The sequence below is a fragment of the Arctopsyche grandis genome, chromosome 11 (genome assembly GCF_051622035.1).
Source record: "Arctopsyche grandis isolate Sample6627 chromosome 11, ASM5162203v2, whole genome shotgun sequence".
Lineage (NCBI taxonomy): Eukaryota > Metazoa > Arthropoda > Insecta > Trichoptera > Hydropsychidae > Arctopsyche > Arctopsyche grandis.
This window is the reverse complement of record NC_135365.1, coordinates 9,731,773-9,752,424: the sequence shown is the minus strand read 5'-3', so window position 1 is coordinate 9,752,424 and position 20,652 is coordinate 9,731,773. Positions and strand designations below refer to the sequence as shown.

At 36.5% G+C, this 20,652-nt stretch overlaps 3 protein-coding genes across 3 annotated transcripts; 2 read left to right on the top strand and 1 right to left on the bottom strand.

Moving 5' to 3' along the window:
• The first annotated feature begins 569 nt into the window (after positions 1 to 569).
• On the top strand, positions 570 to 2,028 carry mRpL23 (mitochondrial ribosomal protein L23). The gene is made up of 3 exons (XM_077440900.1): positions 570 to 646; positions 794 to 1,076; positions 1,160 to 2,028. The coding sequence occupies exons 1-3, from the start codon at positions 633 to 635 to the stop codon at positions 1,313 to 1,315; spliced, it is 453 nt and encodes a 150-aa protein (XP_077297026.1). The 5' UTR covers positions 570 to 632; the 3' UTR covers positions 1,316 to 2,028.
• Positions 1,813 to 5,967, top strand: TTLL1B (Tubulin tyrosine ligase-like 1B). Its single transcript, XM_077440497.1, has 11 exons — positions 1,813 to 1,820; positions 2,402 to 2,518; positions 2,841 to 2,927; positions 2,984 to 3,208; positions 3,337 to 3,536; positions 4,417 to 4,603; positions 4,681 to 4,882; positions 4,956 to 5,119; positions 5,198 to 5,264; positions 5,339 to 5,448; positions 5,523 to 5,967. Exons 1-11 carry the CDS (start codon positions 1,813 to 1,815, stop codon positions 5,665 to 5,667), a joined length of 1,512 nt encoding a protein of 503 aa, XP_077296623.1. The 3' UTR covers positions 5,668 to 5,967.
• Positions 5,491 to 20,520, bottom strand: arr (low-density lipoprotein receptor-related protein 6). The gene is made up of 20 exons (XM_077441834.1): positions 20,250 to 20,520; positions 17,878 to 18,101; positions 15,887 to 16,098; positions 15,531 to 15,815; positions 15,277 to 15,461; positions 14,968 to 15,191; positions 13,657 to 13,830; positions 13,323 to 13,553; positions 13,095 to 13,236; positions 12,861 to 13,022; positions 12,633 to 12,777; positions 12,420 to 12,544; positions 12,187 to 12,337; positions 11,839 to 12,116; positions 10,557 to 10,805; positions 10,081 to 10,474; positions 8,911 to 9,093; positions 8,664 to 8,835; positions 8,038 to 8,249; positions 5,491 to 7,954 (listed from the first exon to the last, which is right to left on the bottom strand). Exons 1-20 carry the CDS (start codon positions 20,374 to 20,376, stop codon positions 6,982 to 6,984), a joined length of 4,848 nt encoding a protein of 1,615 aa, XP_077297960.1. The 5' UTR covers positions 20,377 to 20,520; the 3' UTR covers positions 5,491 to 6,981.
• Between the last annotated feature and the right edge of the window lie 132 nt (positions 20,521 to 20,652).

Below are 20,652 nucleotides of genomic sequence, written 5' to 3'. Positions count from 1 at the left end.
CCTATCGCACAAGGAAATTGCCGTACAAAAAACTGCCCAAATATTGCTTTTTTATACGAGATTTGGGCAGTTTTCTGTACGGCAATTTTCCAATGCGACGAATTTTCGAGCGACAACAGACTGCTCGAGCGATTTTCGTAGCAGCGGTTATCCTGGTAGCGATTCACATTTGGGATGTAATCACTAGAGGTAGAATAGTCAAGGTGCCGCTCATTGTTCCATTGTTGTAAATCCTTTGTAAAAAAGGTTCGGCAAACCTTTAACAATGCATTTACAACATTTGAACAATACGCGGCACCCTCTGGGTCCGGGCTTTAACTAATCACCGAACCCTTGTCCACGCGTCCGCCACAAACATACCTACATATGTACATCGCGTCCGTCTTTATATATATATACCACAATCAATGTCAAAACTGATGTGACGTTTTAGACAAGTACACATTTTTTTCCACAAAAAATTTTAAGCGTATTATGAAAATGATTAGTAAAAGATCTGTGCCCTTATTTTAATTTGAAATCATCGAGAATTGTCGACTTTACGTAGTTGGTTTTGCCCGTTCTAAAATAGTGTTTGGACCAATATCTATTGTTGGTTCTGTTCCTTGTGTCAAATGAGCAACTAATTCGCAATGTCAAATAGATGGTTAGAACTCGGAATCACCTTGTTTTATGCTTATATTCATATCTCTATCATTTTAAAATAAAAAAATAGACTTAATTATCGTTTTTTTGTTGAATTTTATGTTGTGTATTTGAGGTTATGATTCGGCATGATCAAATTTCGTTTCAGGTATCCTCTGTATCAGCTGGGAAATCCGCAGCTACGCGTATTTCTGCCCAACTTTTGGATGAAATTAGTCAACCGGAAAGATTACAAATATCCTCCGAATGTCGTCCATTTTATATGTTCAATGAAGATGACCGAATATGATGTTAAAAATTATTTGGAGAAGATATACGACATACCGGTCGTGGAGGTGCATAACAAAGTGGTCGGAGGTCGGACAAAACCTGCAATAGGAAAGGGATATATAGTAAAAGACAACGATTACAAACTTGCACGCGTTACTTTGGTACATATATCTTAATTGTCTCATTGATGTTATATTATACTATATGAGTTGGTTTGCAGCAGTTGATTTACTGATTGTTACAGCCTAAAACGGTAACTTTTGAATTCCCCGATGTGTATCCTACAAGTAAAGAAGAAGAAGAAGGCGAAAAGGCTATGGATGAAGCGAAGGCGGGTTTCAAGACTTTCACATCTAGAAATAATTTAAGACCTGGAGTACCCGGTTGGTTTTCGTTTTAATTGTATATGTATTGTTATTATTGTAGATGTAATGTAATTAAATAATTTTTCATGTACTTTTTATCTTTATTTAACCATAAAATAATAATAAAATCTAATAAAAGCTTTGTAATAAAAAAAAATCAATTTTGAATATTCCTTTTTAAATGTCGATTATGTTATAAAAATTATTATATAGATAAAAGTGGTTCACAAAATTTTTTAGATGTCTAAAATTTTATATAAACTTTTTTAGGTACCAAACCAAATATATATTTTAGCAAAATTTTATATAAAAAGATTCTATAAAATTCATGATAATTCTTTTGAATGGATAGTACGACCATAGGTTTGTGTATGCTACAGCCTTAAATGTACATCTCATGAATCCACTGTCTAAGTGCATTCGTGGGTGAACAATAGAGACCCCGGATTAGGCTAATGGGACTCGAGAGAGGATACGCCAAGTTCTCACAGAACAATTGACTCGCCACAATAGATACGTATCTGGATCGGGGATGCTGTGGTGTGCAATTTGTCCTTTATAAGGAGGTACACATGGTAGATCAGATTATTCTGGAGTGAGTGGTGGATCCGTGTGGACCTCTTCAATCGTTGAATAAATGCTGTGAAGCGACTTTGGCCTTTCATTTGCATCCTGAACCTACCCTTAAGCAACAATACTTTAATAGTTTGTTCATATATAAACCAATCTGGCCAGCTATATTGTACACAAAACAAATATAAAAAAAAAGTTTGTTCATGCACAAACTATTAGGCATAAGTTCAAGTATTCGTTTGCTCTATGCTCCATTCTGTCTTTATGTATGCCTACCTTGGGTTAGAATGTTTTAAAAATCAGCAGCAATCGGAATTATAGCAACGTTGTAATATGGTTTCCACAGGAGTACCCATTTAAAATACGGCTTATTTTGTTTACGACAGCCAAGTTTCGTGCGACACCTGATGGTAATCTATTTGAAGATAGCTTTTGACTTTTAGCACTTCAACTGTAATCTATAGTTCGTGTATGAACAAAATAGTATGTTCATATATAAGATATTTAGGCTTGAGCCTTTATTTAACAAGATTTTAATTTTTACCCAGGTCTGTGACCCTAAGGGCGAAATCACAGGGAAAAACGGCACGTCGTTTGCTTGGCTCTCTGCTGTGGGGGTTCTCCTACATTTCTTCAAATATGAGATACACCATTCTCGATCACTGGCAAGCAAGGATAAAATATTACCGAAAACACTCCAGGGGTGATTTTGGGACGGTGTGTACTGGGCGTGTTTGTTTAAAAGGATCTTAAAAAAACCATATGCCGCGTTCTTTCCTGTATGATTTCGCCCTTACTCTTACTTTTTGAAAATGATAAACAGTACACTCTTCTGCATTATAAAATTTTTATTGGAAAATTCTTCATGAAATTGTATCTTACTTTCGATGGTACCAAACTATTTAGTGTAGTGAATGATATTGTTGAATACAATTGTAAATTACCATAGTTACAATACAATACGATAAATCACCATAACAATTTCAGTTTGATCAATGTTCCTCGACAATATAATAGAATGAATTATGATACAAGAAAATCTACAAATACTAATCCATCAACTATGTATGGCAGGTAAATTATTTGCGTTGGTAATTAATAAAACAATTAACGTATTATTTCAAACCAAGCAATCAGAGAAGCCAATGTTTTTGTAGAATCCAAGGGCCTGGAGTGGAACGTACGCGAGTGGCATATTGTACGGATTTGGATAAATCTGTTTTAGTGAGCAATTTCGAGAAAAGGGGTTGGATTCAGGTGGGACCTGATGACGAGTGGAACTTTTACTGGGCGGGGACTCAAACGTGTCGAAATTTGTTCAGTGTGGACAGCGGATACCGAATGAATGATAATCAGTAAGTGTATTTAAAGCTGTGCAGTTAGAACACAATTCTGAAAAAGCTTGGGACTCCTATGCTATTTCACATCTGTTTGAACTTACTTTTGAAAAAAATTTCAATTTGTAAATGAAATTTTATTTCAGAATGATCAATCACTTTCCGAATCATTATGAATTATCGCGGAAAGATTTGTTAGTGAAGAATATAAAAAGGTACAGAAAGGAACTGGAAAGAGATGGTAGTCCGCTTGCTGAAAAAGTAGAAGTAACCTTGCCAAATGGTCAACCTGGTACCCGTTATGTTCATTTAGATTTCATTCCGGTAACATTTGTTTTGCCAGCTGGTGAGTAAACATTAGAAATTAAGTACTTATCATAGATATAGAATACATAGATACGCCCTGACGCTCTAAGCCGATCACCCTGTTGGAGCATGCACACACAAAAGAAAGTACAGTGCATGCACACTCTCTCTCAGTAGCTAGTTAGCTTCTAAGTCGGAAGGTCGATTGACGTTTTTCGAAAATGCCAAGGTATTCAGTGAAATTGTGTTACAATTACTTAAGAAAACATAAAAAGGCGGATGGCATCACATATCATAAGTAAGAATTAATATATAATGTCTTCAATTATAGTAGTATTTTAACATATAATGAAATATCGGCGCGATGTATGTTGTGTTATATGCAGCAGTCGACAACCTCTGCCACAGATGTCTCTAAATGCACGCGTATATCTTGTTGGCACTGAAGGAAATTCAGAAATCGACATTAAGTTTAAAACTACAAACGATGAACTAAATATTAAAGTGTCAGCTTTAAAATTGATCCTTGTGGAAGTTACTAATGTTTAAATATTGTAATAGTTAATGATGGTTTTATTATAGTAACATACATTTGTAGTTTAATATAGTGTGTATAGCTTAATATTTTTTTCTTAATATGGGTTTATTAGTTTGGTTTACTGTTTACACGCGGAGTGTCCAATAAAATAATGTTATAAATAAAATAAAACTTCAGTGCATGTACATATGTACATAAACTGGTTGCTGACCACTGCGTCGACCTTTTTTTTCACCACTTCCCCGCTAGTTTAACCCTCCGCACCTCTCAGTCGGTGGCGACAACATCTCCGACCAAAAGTGAACGTAATGGCTTATCTAGGTTATTCTATATCTATGGTACTTATCGAATTCGTATAGAAATTAATTACAATATTTTTCAGACTATAACATGTTTGTGGAAGAATATAGGAAATCTCCTCAGAGTACTTGGATTATGAAACCGTGCGGAAAGTCTCAAGGCGCTGGCATATTCCTGATAAATAAACTATCGAAATTGAAAAAGTGGTCCCGAGAAGCCAAAGCTCCGTTCCATCCGCAACTATCAAAAGAAAGCTATGTCATATCTAGGTATTTCAATACAAGTAAGCAAAGCCACTCCGACTAATCAGTGTATCATGTGAGTGAAATATGTACTATTATTCCAGATACATTGACAATCCGCTGTTGATCGGAGGTAAAAAATTTGACCTACGTCTGTACGTTCTGGTCACTTCGTTTCGGCCGCTGAAAGCGTACCTGTTCAAATTGGGATTTTGTCGATTTTGCACAGTGAAATACGACACCAGCGTGACGGAGCTGGATAACATGTACGTCCATTTAACCAACGTCAGCGTACAAAAGCACGGTGTAAGTATCGATGAAGTGAAAATCAACCTATCGTTACGCTTGAGTCCCCAGATTCTGATTCCGCGGGTTTCAGGGAGAATACAACAGTCTTCATGGTGGGAAAATGAGCGTTCAAAACTTACGATTATATCTGGAGGGAACACGGGGTAAGCCCGTTACTGACAAATTGTTCTCGGCTATTCAGTGGCTGATCGTGCATTCATTGAAAGCCGTTACTCCAGTTATGGCTAATGATAGGTATTATTTGAGTTGCCTTATTTGTATTAGTGTGTAGGCTTGAATTTTAATTTCACACAAGGATTAAAACATTTTTAGGCATTGCTTTGAATGCTATGGATACGATATCATTATAGACAACTATTTAAAACCATGGCTTGTAGAAGTGAGTTTCAATTTAAATACCCATACAGTATATCTTTAGTATATCATATTTCAGTCCATGTTTTTCAATGTCAGGTGAACGCTTCGCCGTCATTAACATCCACAACGGTGAACGATCGAATATTAAAATATAAACTGATAGATAATATTATATCGGTGGTTTTGCCGACCGACGGAATCCCCGAGTGAGTATTTTGTTTAATTATTTTTTTCTTAAGAGGATTTTTGTACGGATTTAAGTATTAAATGGTGTTTATAGTGTTCGTTGGAATAAAATAACATCGCAGGAAGCGTTGGGTAATTTCGAGCTGTTGATAGACGAAGAACTGGCCGCCCAAGAGGAAGTCACCACGCAAGGAAATTTGAATGTGAACCGGTTGAAATCGCATAGTCGATGGAAATAAAAATGACAGGTGTTATTATAGAATATAAAACTTAAAGTTTTATTAAATATTTCTAATGTACAAAATTATACATTCTTATTATACAATACAAATGCATGCACATATTTTAACATTGTGCATTTTTCATGTACGTGTGTATACTGATTTAAAGCACCTTTTCCTCTATTGATTTCAGTCTTTATTTAAAAATATACATCGTTTAAATTATATGGCAGTCAATGAGGAACATGATTTTATTTAAAAATGATTTTTTTGTATTCATAAAAGTTCATGAGTATAAATAAACAAGTGAAAATTTTCATTGTTTTTTTTTTTTCAAAACAAAAGTTTGTATGAATTAAAAATATTAAATTTACTTTTACTAATCAATACATTAAATCAACGATTGTTAATTATAATTAGAATAAAATAAAATAATTCGAGGTGCGATAAACTAATTTGAACTTATAACATAAATATTTCCATTTACACCACAATGATGTGTAGACATTTGGGAAATATCTAATAAATGTTAATGATACATAAAAATTTTAGATTAAGTAGCAATTATTATTGTGATAATTTTTTTTAAATATTTTTTTATACATTACAATAAAGTAAGTTACTCGCCATCCATTAAAATAGTATATATGTATATCTTTTGTGACATCGTCATAAAATTCCAATACCAAAAATATTACGAATTTGATTTACATTAACACTAAGTCATTCTCTAAAAATTATATTTACAATTATATAGGCACAATTTTAGGCAACTTAAATATTAAGTATAAAACAATCTATTCAAAACAAATCAACAGTTTATTGTTTCATTATATTAAATAAAATAACACGATGATAATATTATAGAATCTTTGGATTATTTACACTAGCAGAAATCGTACTATGGGAGTTTTAAATTATTGAAACTAAAAATATGCATATGAACATACATACAAATTTGTGCTTAGACCAAGGGATTACATTATAAATAAAAGAATATTATAATACAGAAAAAAATACCATTTTCAAACTTCCCAATATCAATTGTTCTGCAATCAACATTCAACTGAGAAATATCTGCATTAGATTCCTGTCTCAACTGTTCGATTCGATAATTCTAATTTTATGTTACGTTCTGTTAACAAGTTTTACATGAAGATCATGGTATTGATTAGAAGAGCATTAAAGTTTTGACAATCAATATACATAAATAATTCTAAAACACTGGAATATTGAGTTATATCGATATGAATTGAATATATAACGATTAATTACATAATAAATATAAATTATTTTGTTTCCACCGAAGTCCTCGTGGCTCGTTATCAAATGCTATGAGTCATAATGCGGCGGGACTGGTGAAGGCGGGGGAGGCAGTGGAGAAAAATAAGCGGATGAACGAGAAGACGGCGACGGCGGTGAAGTCGGACAAGGCGTCGGCGGCGGCGCTTCCAAATACATCCCTGATCCTAACATAGGATAAAATATATGTTCGTAAGATTCCGACTCATCGCACACATCAGTCGAACACGGAGTGGGCGGCGGAGGCTGATTTATAGCCCTGTAGTGTCTGTAGGGTCTATGCCTCGAAGCTGCACTGCTAGAAGGAGCCGTCGTCGCCGGACTCGGAGGCGGGTTCAACGGTTCTTGAGGATATCGACCCCCTACAAAGCACGAACCGTTCGTAGCCGAGCTTGACGCGCCCGTTATATGATTCCTATCATAACTACTCGTGCTCGAACTATTGAGGTTAGACATCCTCATACCTTCCATGATTTTATTTCCCATTTTTATAGCTCTCGAATTGCTACTAGTCGATGGACAAACGGTACCGATTTTGATGTTGTGGGGAAGCTGTTTCGGGCTCAGTGGATCGCCAGCCCTATCGTCTGGTGGGAAACGATTGGAGGCCAACTTTCGCCGACAGTAAAGTATTCCCAAAGTAGGGAACACTAACAGTACTAATCCTAGCAAGATAAATATATATAAAATCTTCATATTTGTTACGGGAGAATCAATGCTTTCTTGAGCGCATTGAACAGGCACTTCGTCAGCACCTTCACATCGGTCCCATTGTTCGCATAGTTTACTGGACAATATGCATATACCCGTATTCGGACATTTGTAATTGTGAGGTCCGTTGCAGCAGTTTGCTTCGTCTTGTCCATCGGAACACTGCTGGACTCCGTCGCAGACTTGATCGTTTTCCAAACAATTTCCATCTGGACATTTAAACTTATCTGCAGGACAAGTGTTGCATCCGTTTTCATCGGCTCCGTTTGGACAATCTGATATTCCGTCGCATCTGGAAATAAAATATGTTTTAGTACAAAAATAGAATTATATGCTAAATTTAGGAAATACGTATGTATGTATACACAAACACACCTCCATGTCTTTGGAACACATTGCTGAAATTGTGGTAAATGAACGTTATGATCCGGTGAATTGGGTGCACATTCGAAATAGTCTACAGCGCATGGAGAAAGTCCACATGGAGTGCCTTGAGATGAAAGTCCTCGTACGCAACCACATTTTCCACCAGCTAAGCAAACTCCACTGCATTTTCCACCGCCAGCACATTGGTGTTTCATATCAATCTGAAATACATCAATAAATAAAACCAGAACACACTATTTATTTTTATTTTATTCAATCAATCAATCTATGTACACTCGTCATTACAGATCGTTCCAATGCGACGAGTGTACTATAGAGATCAAGAAATACACCAAATTATATACATAATTCGAAATTATACATGGCATCTATGGTCAAACATAGCAAAGTGCTCTGCAAACATCGTATACAATACGATCAACAAATATTTATACAACAATAAGAATTTTTATACAACAATCATCCACAGAGACATCTATGGAGAGAAACCCGGCGAACCTTGAGACATAATAACATAATAACTCAAGATTTTTTGCGAGAGAAATGGGGAGGGAAAGCCACTTATTTTGCTTTGGTTATTAAATAATGTCAATAATTTTGAAACAGAATAATACCTTGTGAACGGCAACGACGTCCCCCACATAAGGAACACGAGTCACCGAACGAGCTGGTGCGTTTTTTTCATCGAGTGGTAGGCGCATAAGTTGCTTCGCACCATCAATCCAATACAAAGTAGAATTGAGAACAGACAGAGACATTACAACTCCACCCTTCCAAATAGTTCGTCTGAAATTTTAATTTAAAATAAACGTCTTTTACATAATCTAGAATTTTAGAATTAAAATCGAACAATAACCATACTTCTCATGTCCATCTAAAGAACAAGCATATATTTGATTGGCATTAGCCCAATAAATAGTATTGTTGAATGGATCCAAAGTGAGTGCGCTTATATTCTGCGCTTGAATGATTTCTTTACGATCAGTTCCGTCCATAGCTGAGCTCATAATTTTCTTTAGATTGACATCAGCCCAAAACAGCAATCTAAAATATATGAAAAATAAGTCAGCAAACAAATCAACGATTGACGTATTGTATTGTAAAAGTGTTATTTATTTAACGTTTTTTGACCATTATGGCATTACAGGAAGAACCTAATGCGCCACAATGGCCTACATAATAAAATAAGAGAGGGAGAAAACAAAAAATTAAATAAAAAATTAATAGATACAACAAAAAGCAAAAGCAAAAAATTAAGATACAAAAAATTAAAAAAAAGAAAAGTAAAAAAAAAAAAAATACTGCATTTAACACAATCATAAAAAACTTTATAGTAATTAAAATTTAAAATAAGAAAAAATACAAATAAGGGAATATCTTGCACCTTCAGCCTGTTCCGATAAATAAGAACAAGTTACAAATACAAAACATACCTGCGAGGCCCAAATGGAAGAGAGTAGATTAAGATTCCACTCATACATCTCATTCAAATTAAGAAAGTAATGAGCGCAGGTTGCCAGATAAATATGTTAAAATAATATCCAATAATCTACGCTCACCGAGGTGGAAAATATCGCATTCAGGGACGGCAGCAACGATTTCATTGAGAAGTCGAATAGCTCTTGGTATAGGAGCCATTCAAAAAAGAACTGTGCGAGCAGGAGGTACAACCATCAAATGATGATGTCTACCACACACATAATAATTAGGTACATAAAGTCCCAACTGTTCCAGCAACAACGGGCATGACGTATTACCACACAGTAGCTGGAGAACTAAACGAATTAACGAGAAGTTTCTCCGAAGTTCAAGGGAATTATACCCAAACATGCGTAGGATAGAGATATGGGTAGTACCCATACTCTTTCTTATATAGAAAACGAAGAAATGCTTTTTGCACTTTTTCGATAATAAGAGAGTAGTTTGCTTCATGCGGATTCCACACAATCGCATTATACTCTAGCTTACTTCTAACAAGCGAGTTGAAAAGCAAGCGTACAATTAAACAAGTACAACTCAAAAACTACATACCTTTTAGTCGGATGAATAACTATGTATCTCGGTACGTATTTCTCGCCTTGAATTACAACCCCGACCAACGACGTGTTGTCTAATTTTGTGACGTTGATCGAATTCGTCGACGGCGAAGAAAAATAGAGTGCTCTACCAATGGGATCTAGAGCCATGTCGGCCGAAACGTCGACATCTACAGTCAGCACGGTAACATTTCCGATGCCATTTTCCGGCATATATTTGATAGAATGTGTACGGCCCTCGATCCAATAGAGATTTCTGTACACGGGATCATATTCAATCGCTCGGACGCCTCTCAATTCAGACAAGGTTGTGTCTGGGCAATCAGGTCCTCCGAAGATTACACGACCCACACCAAACCGATGACTGAACAAAATAAATTCCTTGGGAGCTAAAAAAACAAAATAAAAATACCAATTACCAAAAGTCTAGAGAAAATGAAACAAAAAAAAAATACCAATTCAAAAGTGTACCTGAACATGATATATTATCTCTGTTTAAAGTGTAATGAGTCGGACAAGCGCATCTATATCCTGAACGATGTTCACCGTCCACAACGACTGACAAACACAAATGCAAGCATCCGCCGTTGTTCACCGAGCAAGGGTTCTTCCCAACTTGACGCGATTGATGATAAACTATCATATCCGTTATTGAATCCAAATGAGAGTGTATTATAGATCGGTTTTCACCATTGGTTTTTAAAGCACTTTCAATGTTTCCTGAAATGGATATAAAAACAATTATTAAAAAAAATTATATTTTCCCATGATATCATTACGGGTTGCCTCCGAGCGACACCAATGGTATTAAACTTGTAAATGTATAAATATTAAATCATATTCAAATAGTGGTGACATAGTGGGTAGGGTGATTTTTGCCAATTTGATGAGGAACCGTTTAACCCTTTGAGTACTGACGTCTTTTCTGTTGAAAGCCCGCAACGCTGAAAATTTCGCCAACAATTCCAACTGCAATTATTTTGAAATCCAATAGAAAGCAGGTATAAAAATTGTAGCTAATCCAAACAAGCCCTAGATCACTACCGCCGAGGATTTCCAGTTTTGTAAAGGTGTGTTCAGACTCTCTATTATATCTTGCAACATTATAAAATAAGCAAAAGAAGTCAATTAATGAATGTAATTTTCTAAAACTAGTTTCATCTTCTTCATTGTTGTTAAAATGTAATGCTCACAATCTAGAATGCCAAGCCACAATCTAAAATACTCAGCAGTTAGGGATTTCCATCGGGAAATTCTGCTAGGTTATAAATTCAGAAATTCTGGTGTAAACCAGTCTTTATAAACGTTGACAAATGAATGACACGGATTACACGACCCATGTTCAACGCATTTTTTTCTCAATGCCATCTGGAAAGGCTTAGCGGTTAGTATTCTTGTTTACTTTGTACATGCTCAAAATACAACGCCTATCGACCTTTTTCAGGCCCATGGACTTGTTGGCAAAACATCAATCGGCGTTGGTCAGCATTCAAAGGGTTAAACAATTAAATCACATAAATTGGCAAACTCTGATAGGAAATGATCGACTTGGAATCAAAAATAACCAAGTTTGACCAGTAGTACTACAGAAATGCTTCCAAATAAATTATTTTCAATCGAGGTCAACCTAGGGCTTGAACCCTGGAACTTCTCGGTGGTTAGCATCAACAAAACCACTGAGCTATACTTCTATTATAATATAAAAGTTAAAATTCTACATGCATATCCAAATAAATAAAAAAAAACGTCATACCTGTATACCAGTCAGCCCAATATATATAATCTTGATATAATGTCAGAGCAAAAGGCATCGTGATTTTACTAGATATCAACGTCTTCCGATTTTCGCCGTTCAATCTCGCCGTTTCTACCAAAGGTGGTTCCAACGTGACCCAGATCAAGTTTTCTAATTCGTAGTCGATTGTCAAAGCGTACGCACGCCCCACCGGAGACATCCAAGTTTCGACGTGTGATCCGTCCATTTGAGCTCGCTTTATACTCTTAGATCCCCATTCCGACCAATACATGTAACTATAACGCACAATTTTGTATTATTATTACGAAAAATTTAAGTCAAGTATGAAAATATATATATACATACCCTTTGAGAGGATCCAATACGATGCTTCTAGGTTTTCGAAGTCCCTGCCAAATTAGCGTTCGACGACTGGATCTGTCTACTTTCAACACTTCGATACGACTAGACGTATCGATCCAATATAAATTTCGACCGCACCAATCGAAAGCTAAGCCTATCGAGAGAGAGAGATAGAGAACGATCAGTAAAAACATATTTTATATTGAATTGTATGAACACATTTGAATGGAAATTACTTTCGACGGGTGTCCACTCGAGAAGTTTTTCAGAATTGGAACCGTTAATTGTACATCGTCCGATGCTGTAGGCTTTCGGATCGCCCCAATATAGGCGACCTTCTTCAGCATGAATTGTCAAATAGCTGAAAAATGAAAGTGGATTTAGATGATACATTCACAAATGTGTGCACATTGCGGTAAAATATAAATAAAACTCAAATCAAACACTACCTAGGTCCTTTGATATCTTTGATGGGTAATGTAGCGTTGTTGTTTTGAATTTCTATACTGAGACGGCCAATCTTTTCCTTTCGTGAATATATGAGAAAAGCTGCAGGTTTTACGCACGTTTTACTATCTTTTCCGAGTTCCAAGCCTAGAATGCACAAATACAAATTAGAATTTAATTAAATACATATCAATAAAAAATGTATTCGATTAAATTCTATGACAACTCACCGATGGGACAATCGCAAATGTAGTCTTTGGGACGATTGAAGCACAAATGAGAACAATTTCCATTATTGTCGCTGCAAGGATTCAAAGCTAAAGGCTCTCCAAGCTTAAAAGCTTTCACTCCCATCACATTGTGGACTTGATCTGCGACTATTTCTCTCATACCTTCGAATCACAGACCGTAATTACACATTCGCACGTTTTGAATAAATAAAAGTTAAACAGTTAAAAAAATACCCGTTATTTTATGAACTCTAGACAGACTTCTAGTTTGCCAATCAGTCCAATAGAGATAGTTGCCGAGTAGGGATAAGCCGAAAATATGATTCAAATTATCACCGATAATTTGTCTTCTATCAGAGCCATCCATATTGCACACCTGCAAGTCAAAATTAATATTCCACTTAAAAAAACCTTAATATTCCATAATATGAAAAAAACAACAGACAGGTATTTTAACTATACCTCCATTTTTTTACTCTGAGCATCGCCCCAATATATTTTTTTTGCGGTGATATCGAGTGCTATACCGTTAGGCCAAAGTATGTCTGACGATATTAACAAAACCCGATCGCTGCCGTCTAGCGAGGCTCGTTCAATTTTTGCTGGTCCTGACCAATCCGACCAAAACATCCAACCTAAAGAAGGCGCCAGAGCTATACCTCTGGGAGAATCTAAGTTTTCATTTATCAATACCTAGAATAATAGCAATAAACGTCGATGATTAGTTTGCTTTGTCTATAAATTTATTTATAACAATTATTGTAGATTATTAAATCATAACAAAAATGATTTTTACTTTTCTACTAGAACCATCCAGGCGCGATGTAGTAATTGTATCGGCAGCAGGATCTGTCCAGTAAAGGTTTCCAGCTACACTGTCAATAGCCAAACCATCAATATTACCTAAATTGCCTTGGATAACAATAGACTGTTCACTTCCATTTATACGAGACCTAGATATTGTTCTCGCCTGTAAAAAAACATAGAATAGACTTGTAAAAAATCAAGCATATCGAATCACCATTATAATATAAACATTTTAACATTGAATATATAACCTATGAGTGAAGTAAAAATATATATGAGAGATAATGAGAACCTATAATGCCAATTTTATAAGATACTAGCTGAACCCGGCATGCGCTGCAATGCCACAATAACACATGCAATTCCCATTCCCGTTTCTCGATGTGTTTCGATAAGTGAAAGTTTCAGTTTCAAATTAATACTTAATAATCAAATTAAATTACAGTAATGATAATTTGTCGGGAAAACGCAGGCGGCGAACACATTTGGAATTATTCAATTGTTTGTTTATTTTACCCTAACAACGCAGGTGGCGATGTGAACACATTTGATCCCGTTTTTGGGCGATTTTTTTTACAGAAACCATCGCGCGTATACACACAATAACTCATGCAAGTTTCATCGCAATCGTTTGAATGGTATAGGAATGCATACGTGACAGACAGACAGACAGACAGCCAAACATTGATTTTTATATATAGATAGATAGTGTGAAAAAGAAAAAGTTGTAGGTGTTTAAACAATTAAAATCTGACAAGACGAGTGGGTGGCGGAAAGTCAAACATATAATCCTATTAGCTATTAAACGTCACCGTCTTCAAAAGTATCGCAAATTTAGAAGTGTTTATTAGAATTATTTAAACAATAAAATCGATTGAAATTTACATCATTGATCAAACCACGCAAAATGGCAAAGTTTCAAAACGGAAGATTGTAGGAAATCTAGCTCAATCGTTTGCGAAGTAAAACATAGAAAAGCCATATAAAAATTCAATACAAGTAAAACATATTAACACTAGCAAAATTATTCAGCTCTATTTGGATTAAAACTCATATTTTGTACAATGAATTAACTTTTACAAACTACTAAGTAAATTGGTAAGGTATGTATGTATTTTCATTTAATTTAATGTTCCGATATCTATAGAATTTACTAAAACTATCTCAGTATGTTCAAAAGCGTGTGAAAAAAACTCAGCAAAGATTCATTATGGTGATTGTTTTTGGCAATAGTGAACACTTAAAGATACAATCTGAAAACATGTATTTATGTATGGATTTTAAAATATAAAATTAGCACCTCATCGTCTGTCCAATAAATAAAATCAGAAGCAGAGTCGTAGTCCACAGCAACAGCACTTTTGATATTCTGAAGCGGAATGATAAAACTAGGATAATCCGGACAGTCTAATGAGATGCGACTTAAAGCCATTTTTTGCACGATAATTAATTGAGATTGAATTCCGTTAGCGCACTGCCATTTGTTCAACAGTTTAACACCAGCCGGACAAGCACACGAATAACCTAAAATAACAACAACAAAAAAAAACAAAGTAAGTAAACGGAAAGAATGACAAAGCAATGTAGTGTATAAATCGAAAAATCGAACCTGGTGGAGTCGGTGACAACAGACACAGATGCGAACAATTTCCATTATTATAATAACAAGGATGAGGCTGAGCGGGTTGAGGCTGTCGATGAGAATTCCAAACTTTAACGTCTCCGGGTGCATCGTCCGAATGTATCAAATTTTTCATCGGCCCGTTTGTTTTCATATCCCACGAGTGTACGTACCTATAATATTTAATTCATTGAAACAACTCATCCCGTATAAAATTCCATTTGTAAGAAACAAACAATTACCAAGTTTTCCAATCTGTCCAGTAGAGCTTCTCGTTAAATATCGTCAGTGCAAAACCGTAATCAAGTTCGTTCTTCATTATGGTTTTTCTATTTTTACCGTCAAAGTCCATCGAGTCGATGAAATGAAGCTTAGCATCCAACCAATACAGTTTATTATTTTCATAATCGATGGTTAAACCGTTCGGCCAAAATATACGCGTATCGACAATGACCATTCGAGATTTTCCATCCATTCCGCCCCTTTCAATCTTCGCTTCCTCTCCCCAATCCGTCCAAAATAGTAAACTGGAAAAATGTCACATTCAAAGTACGACAGTGGGAATTATGCAAATAATAACTTTCAATCGATGACTCACCCTTTCATTGGAGCGACAGCGATTGCTCTAGGTTGATCAATATCGGACCAAAATAGAGTTTTGCATACTTTAGTAGTGAACGAACACACTTCGATTCTGTGAGTGTCGAATATGTCTCTATCAGCCCAATATAACTTTTGGGTATACCAGTCGATGGCCAAGCCAACAGGCGAATTTAGTCCGGTTAACGAGAACGTAGGATGATTCGTAACCTGTAAGCAAAAAATGAACAACGGTTAACTTCAAAACGTCCACAAGGATGTGCGTCAAGAATGTATTTTGTCTCCCATGCTATTCAATATTTATGGGGAATACATTATGAGAAGGGCGTTTGATGACTGGAAAGGAGGGGTAAAAACATATCCAATATCAGATACGCCGATGATACCACATTAATAGCCGATTCCGAAGAGGAAATGGCTGATTTACCCGGTCGTCTGCAACACGAAAGCACTCAAGATGAACAGAGCGAACACAAATCTTACAATGGTGGATCAACATGGTCAAATCGTGCCCTATCTGATATTAAATTTGAACACAAGTTAATTTATCTTGGATCAGCGCTATCTGATGTCGGAGGGTGTGAGACTGAAATAAAAAGGCTCATCGGCATGGCGAAAAGCTCAATGTCGAAGCTGAGTACAATTTGGAAAGACCGGGACATCACCGTGTATACAAAAATGAGTCTGGATTGAGCTTTGATCTTCCTCGCGTTTCTATACAGAGTTGAACATGGGCAGTACGAGCTTGAGATGTGGTGTTGGAGACGGATACTTAGAATCCTGCCAGTTGTACAATGAGAAGAAGCAATGCCTCCATGCTACAAGAGCTGAGGGTAGGCTATCGTCCATTTGTCTTCAGTTTATCCTTCAATTATTTGGGCACATCGCGAGGCGAGACCAGGACAGGCTGGAAAAATTGGTCATTCCGGGAAGCGTTGGAGGAAGCAGAGGAGGATGACAATCCCCAACAAGATGTAGCGACCAGGTCAGGACTGCCACGGGGAAAACTGTAGTTGAGTCAATGCGAACTACGGGTGAAAGACCATGACGGGCCACATTGTGGAAGTCAGAAAACGGGAAAGTCACGACCATCAGAGCACGAGGAAAGCGAACGGAAACAAGAAGAAACGAATTTATTCATTGTGTTACAATTTAAAAGGATGTCAAATATGAAAAATCGTTGTCAACTCTTTGTATATTATGATTCATATTAAAGAAGGTAACAATATCATTATTCGCTTGGGATACAATTCTTGGCGGTATCAGACCGAGTTTATTTGTTTTTATATATTATCGATCCTCTAAACCCGAAGTCACAAATGAAGCTGTCCTCAGCATGATAGGGAGAGGCAGAGAACTTGTTTCTGTCATCAAGCGGAGAAAGATGGAGTACCTCGTACACGTGATACGGGGTCTAAAATACGTTCTTCTTCATTTGATAACCATGGGAAAAATAGAAGATAGAAAATGGATTGGCAGGAAGAAGGTATCTTGGCTTCGAAACATGCGCATCTGGACTGATATGAGCGCTGAAGAGCGATGCGGATATCTGCAAATAGTCGACGAGGTGGTCGCCAACGTCCGGATGCAGACAAGGCATTAAGAAGAAGAAGAAACCAGAAGCGTTCAGATGAATAAGTATTATTTATATAAAAGCTTAAAAAGACCTTTTTATAAACGTTCTAAACAAGTTAGCAAGTGGTGGTGTCTTTTGCCATAGAAACCTGACTTGGCTAAGAACATATGATTTAAAAAGTATTAAAAAATAAAGGCATCTTTGCAACAAATGCACGTCGATGATAATTGTGTCAATATGCAGGGTCAAAGTGAATCATCCACTTGTTTATTTCCTATCTAATCTAATCTTGTTTATTTCCGATTCATGTAACTGTATGCGATGAAAAAAATATAATATTAATACTAATCTCGGAAGATTTGACATCATAAATAGTATGTGTAATATAGAAGTTTACAAGATAATATACTCACTTTATCGCTCGCTTGAGTCCCATTGTGCGAGATGCATTTTATGGTTTCCAAAACGTTATCGGTCCAGCATAACAATTGGCCTTCCATATAAAAGTCTACGGATGCACCCTCTTCCAGGCCTTTGACTATCACAGTTGACTTGGGCTGCCGCGATAAATAAGTAACCCGAACTTCTTTGTTGGTCGTGTATAAAAGAGTGGGTCCTGCACTCGTATTTGGGTGTCCTTCGAATAAAACAACGATAACATATTACATACATAATAATGCAAATTCTATTATTATACGATTGGTCAAATGTTTTGTTTACTCGGTGTGTAATGTTTGAACAAAATCCAATTAAAAATAATTACATTATTATCATGCATACATATGATTCTTCGAATACAATTCTTTTATCACCTTTCACTCAATGTAGATAAATAGTCTGCACTTAATAGATAAAAAAAAAGGTCAAAATACAATTCAAAGTCATTGATAAAAGATACACACACATATGAATTTGCCGTATAATGGCTCACAATTAAATAATAAATTCAATACAATTTTGCACAAATACGACGGAATCACAAACATTTATGGAGAAGAATTCTATCGAGAGGAAATGAATACCAGATCTGGATTCATACAATGATATTCATAAAATGAATGCATTATAATAACTAGAGATTGGCTATGGACAGTTATTAATCCTCAATATTATTAACCCTCACTGGCTGGCTCTCCCGCACAACAACTATGTTTAGTTATTTGATCCCGGTCAATTAATATGTTATCAATTTATGATATTCAGATATTTCTACATATAAGTGAAATAAACAGTCACTTATCTATTTTATGTACAAATTAGAATCACCCAGAAGGTACATTTGCTCATTTTTCTATAAAATCTTCTTTCCTTAACCGTTTGCCCGCGGCCGTCTTCTATGGAAGCTTTGCGCGACAAGTCTGTAGCGCGGCTCTCTTCCAAAGAATTTCTGAACTTTGCACGGTATTTTGAGCCTTATATGCGCCTATTTCAACTGTTTTAAGGTTCAAAATTGGTTGAATATATTACTGAGAGTTGAATGCCATTTATTCAATTTGTTTAAAATGAATATATACCAGTCAAAATTAGTTTTTTGTGGAACCATACTGAAACCTCGTTTATGTGACGTCACGTCTGTTGAAAAATGGCGACGATACGTCTCAATTGTATGAAGAATGATTATTTGACAATTAAGCCAAAACTACGAGATATATTATGTATTTTATTGTTTAAAATAATACTTTGTGTTAATTAAACATATATGTTAGCTTGAGTAAATATTAAAATCTGTATTTAAGGTCGAAAACTCGATTGCCAAATTCGCGAAAAAGGTGCCGCGTACAGGGCTTGTTCGGTATATGTATTGCCGCGGGCAAAGGGTTAACCCTTTGAATGCTGACCAACGCCGATCGGCGTTTTGTCAACAAGTCCATGGGCCTGAAAAACGCATTAAACAAGAATACTACCCGCTAAGCCTTTCCAGGTAGCATTGGAAAAAAAAAATGCATTGAACATGGGTCGTGTAATCCGTGTCAATATTTATAAAGACTGATTTGCACCGGAATTTCTGAATTTATAATCATAGCAGAATTTCCTAGCTGCCGAGTTTTTAGATTGTGGCTTGGCATTTAGATTCAATTATGGATTTTTGTTTAAAATTAGCGGTTCTTTTGAATAATGGACCAGATATTGACTGTCCAGACGATCGTCTTTGAATGAACCACATAAAAATACACTCTTCGGCTTATTCATATCCTGATTTTTTCATAACCTTACGCTCCGAGCTTCCATCTTCTGACATTAAAGAATCAGAACACTTCGTAATTTTTTATATCCGAGATGGTTGACGTTCCGACACCATATTTATTCGACAAAAAACGTTCTAAAACACCGCTTTTTAAAGCACTGATTATATCTAATTTGTATTTTAATGATAATACAAGTTTTCTTTCCCATATCTTCTTCTTGTTAATGCCTTGTCCGCATCCGGACGTTGGCGACCACCTCGTCGATTATTTGAATATATCCACATCGGTCTTCAGCGGCTCGGAACAGCTCTTCGGCGCTCATATCGTTCCACATGCGCATGTTTCGAAGCCAAGATAACTTTTTCCTGCCAATCCATTTTTTTCCTTTTATTTTCCCCATGGTTATCAAACGGTGTAGTATGTATGTAGATATAGTACCAGTCGACATTCCAAAATGTAAACAAATATGAAAGTGTACGGATATGTCAAAATCGCCCACGCCCCCTTTTCGCTAGGGGATGAATGGAGGGGGGCGTGGTGTGGTGTTGTGTTGTGTAGAGTAGAGTGGAGTGGAGTGGAGTGGAGAAATGTTTGTTTACCAGCGGCATTGGCGTTCGTCGGGAAGTGCAGAGGAGTTTGAAGGAAGAGTGCGAACGCCAGGAGAGTGGCCAGAGGTGGTGCCCCCCCTCCCCCTCCCCCTCCCGCTCCCCCGCCCCGTCCGCTCATCTCTTCTCGGCCCTCGCGCGCCCCCGCCTTCGCCCTCCAGGAGGCGCCGCTAATCGCACTCGCTCACTCGCTCGCCCGCACCACACCACACCAACTATCTCAGGTGCTGCTCTCAACGCGCACCAAACACGACCTTTGTCCGACTGCATTCCATTCGGATAAGACTTGATTTTCGATTTATATATCACTGATCGTTCTGTTTTACGCGTCATTCCGAAGCTGAATACTTTTAATTACTGCTCAAAATCATAGAGCTTCTAAATCTTCGATGAAGTT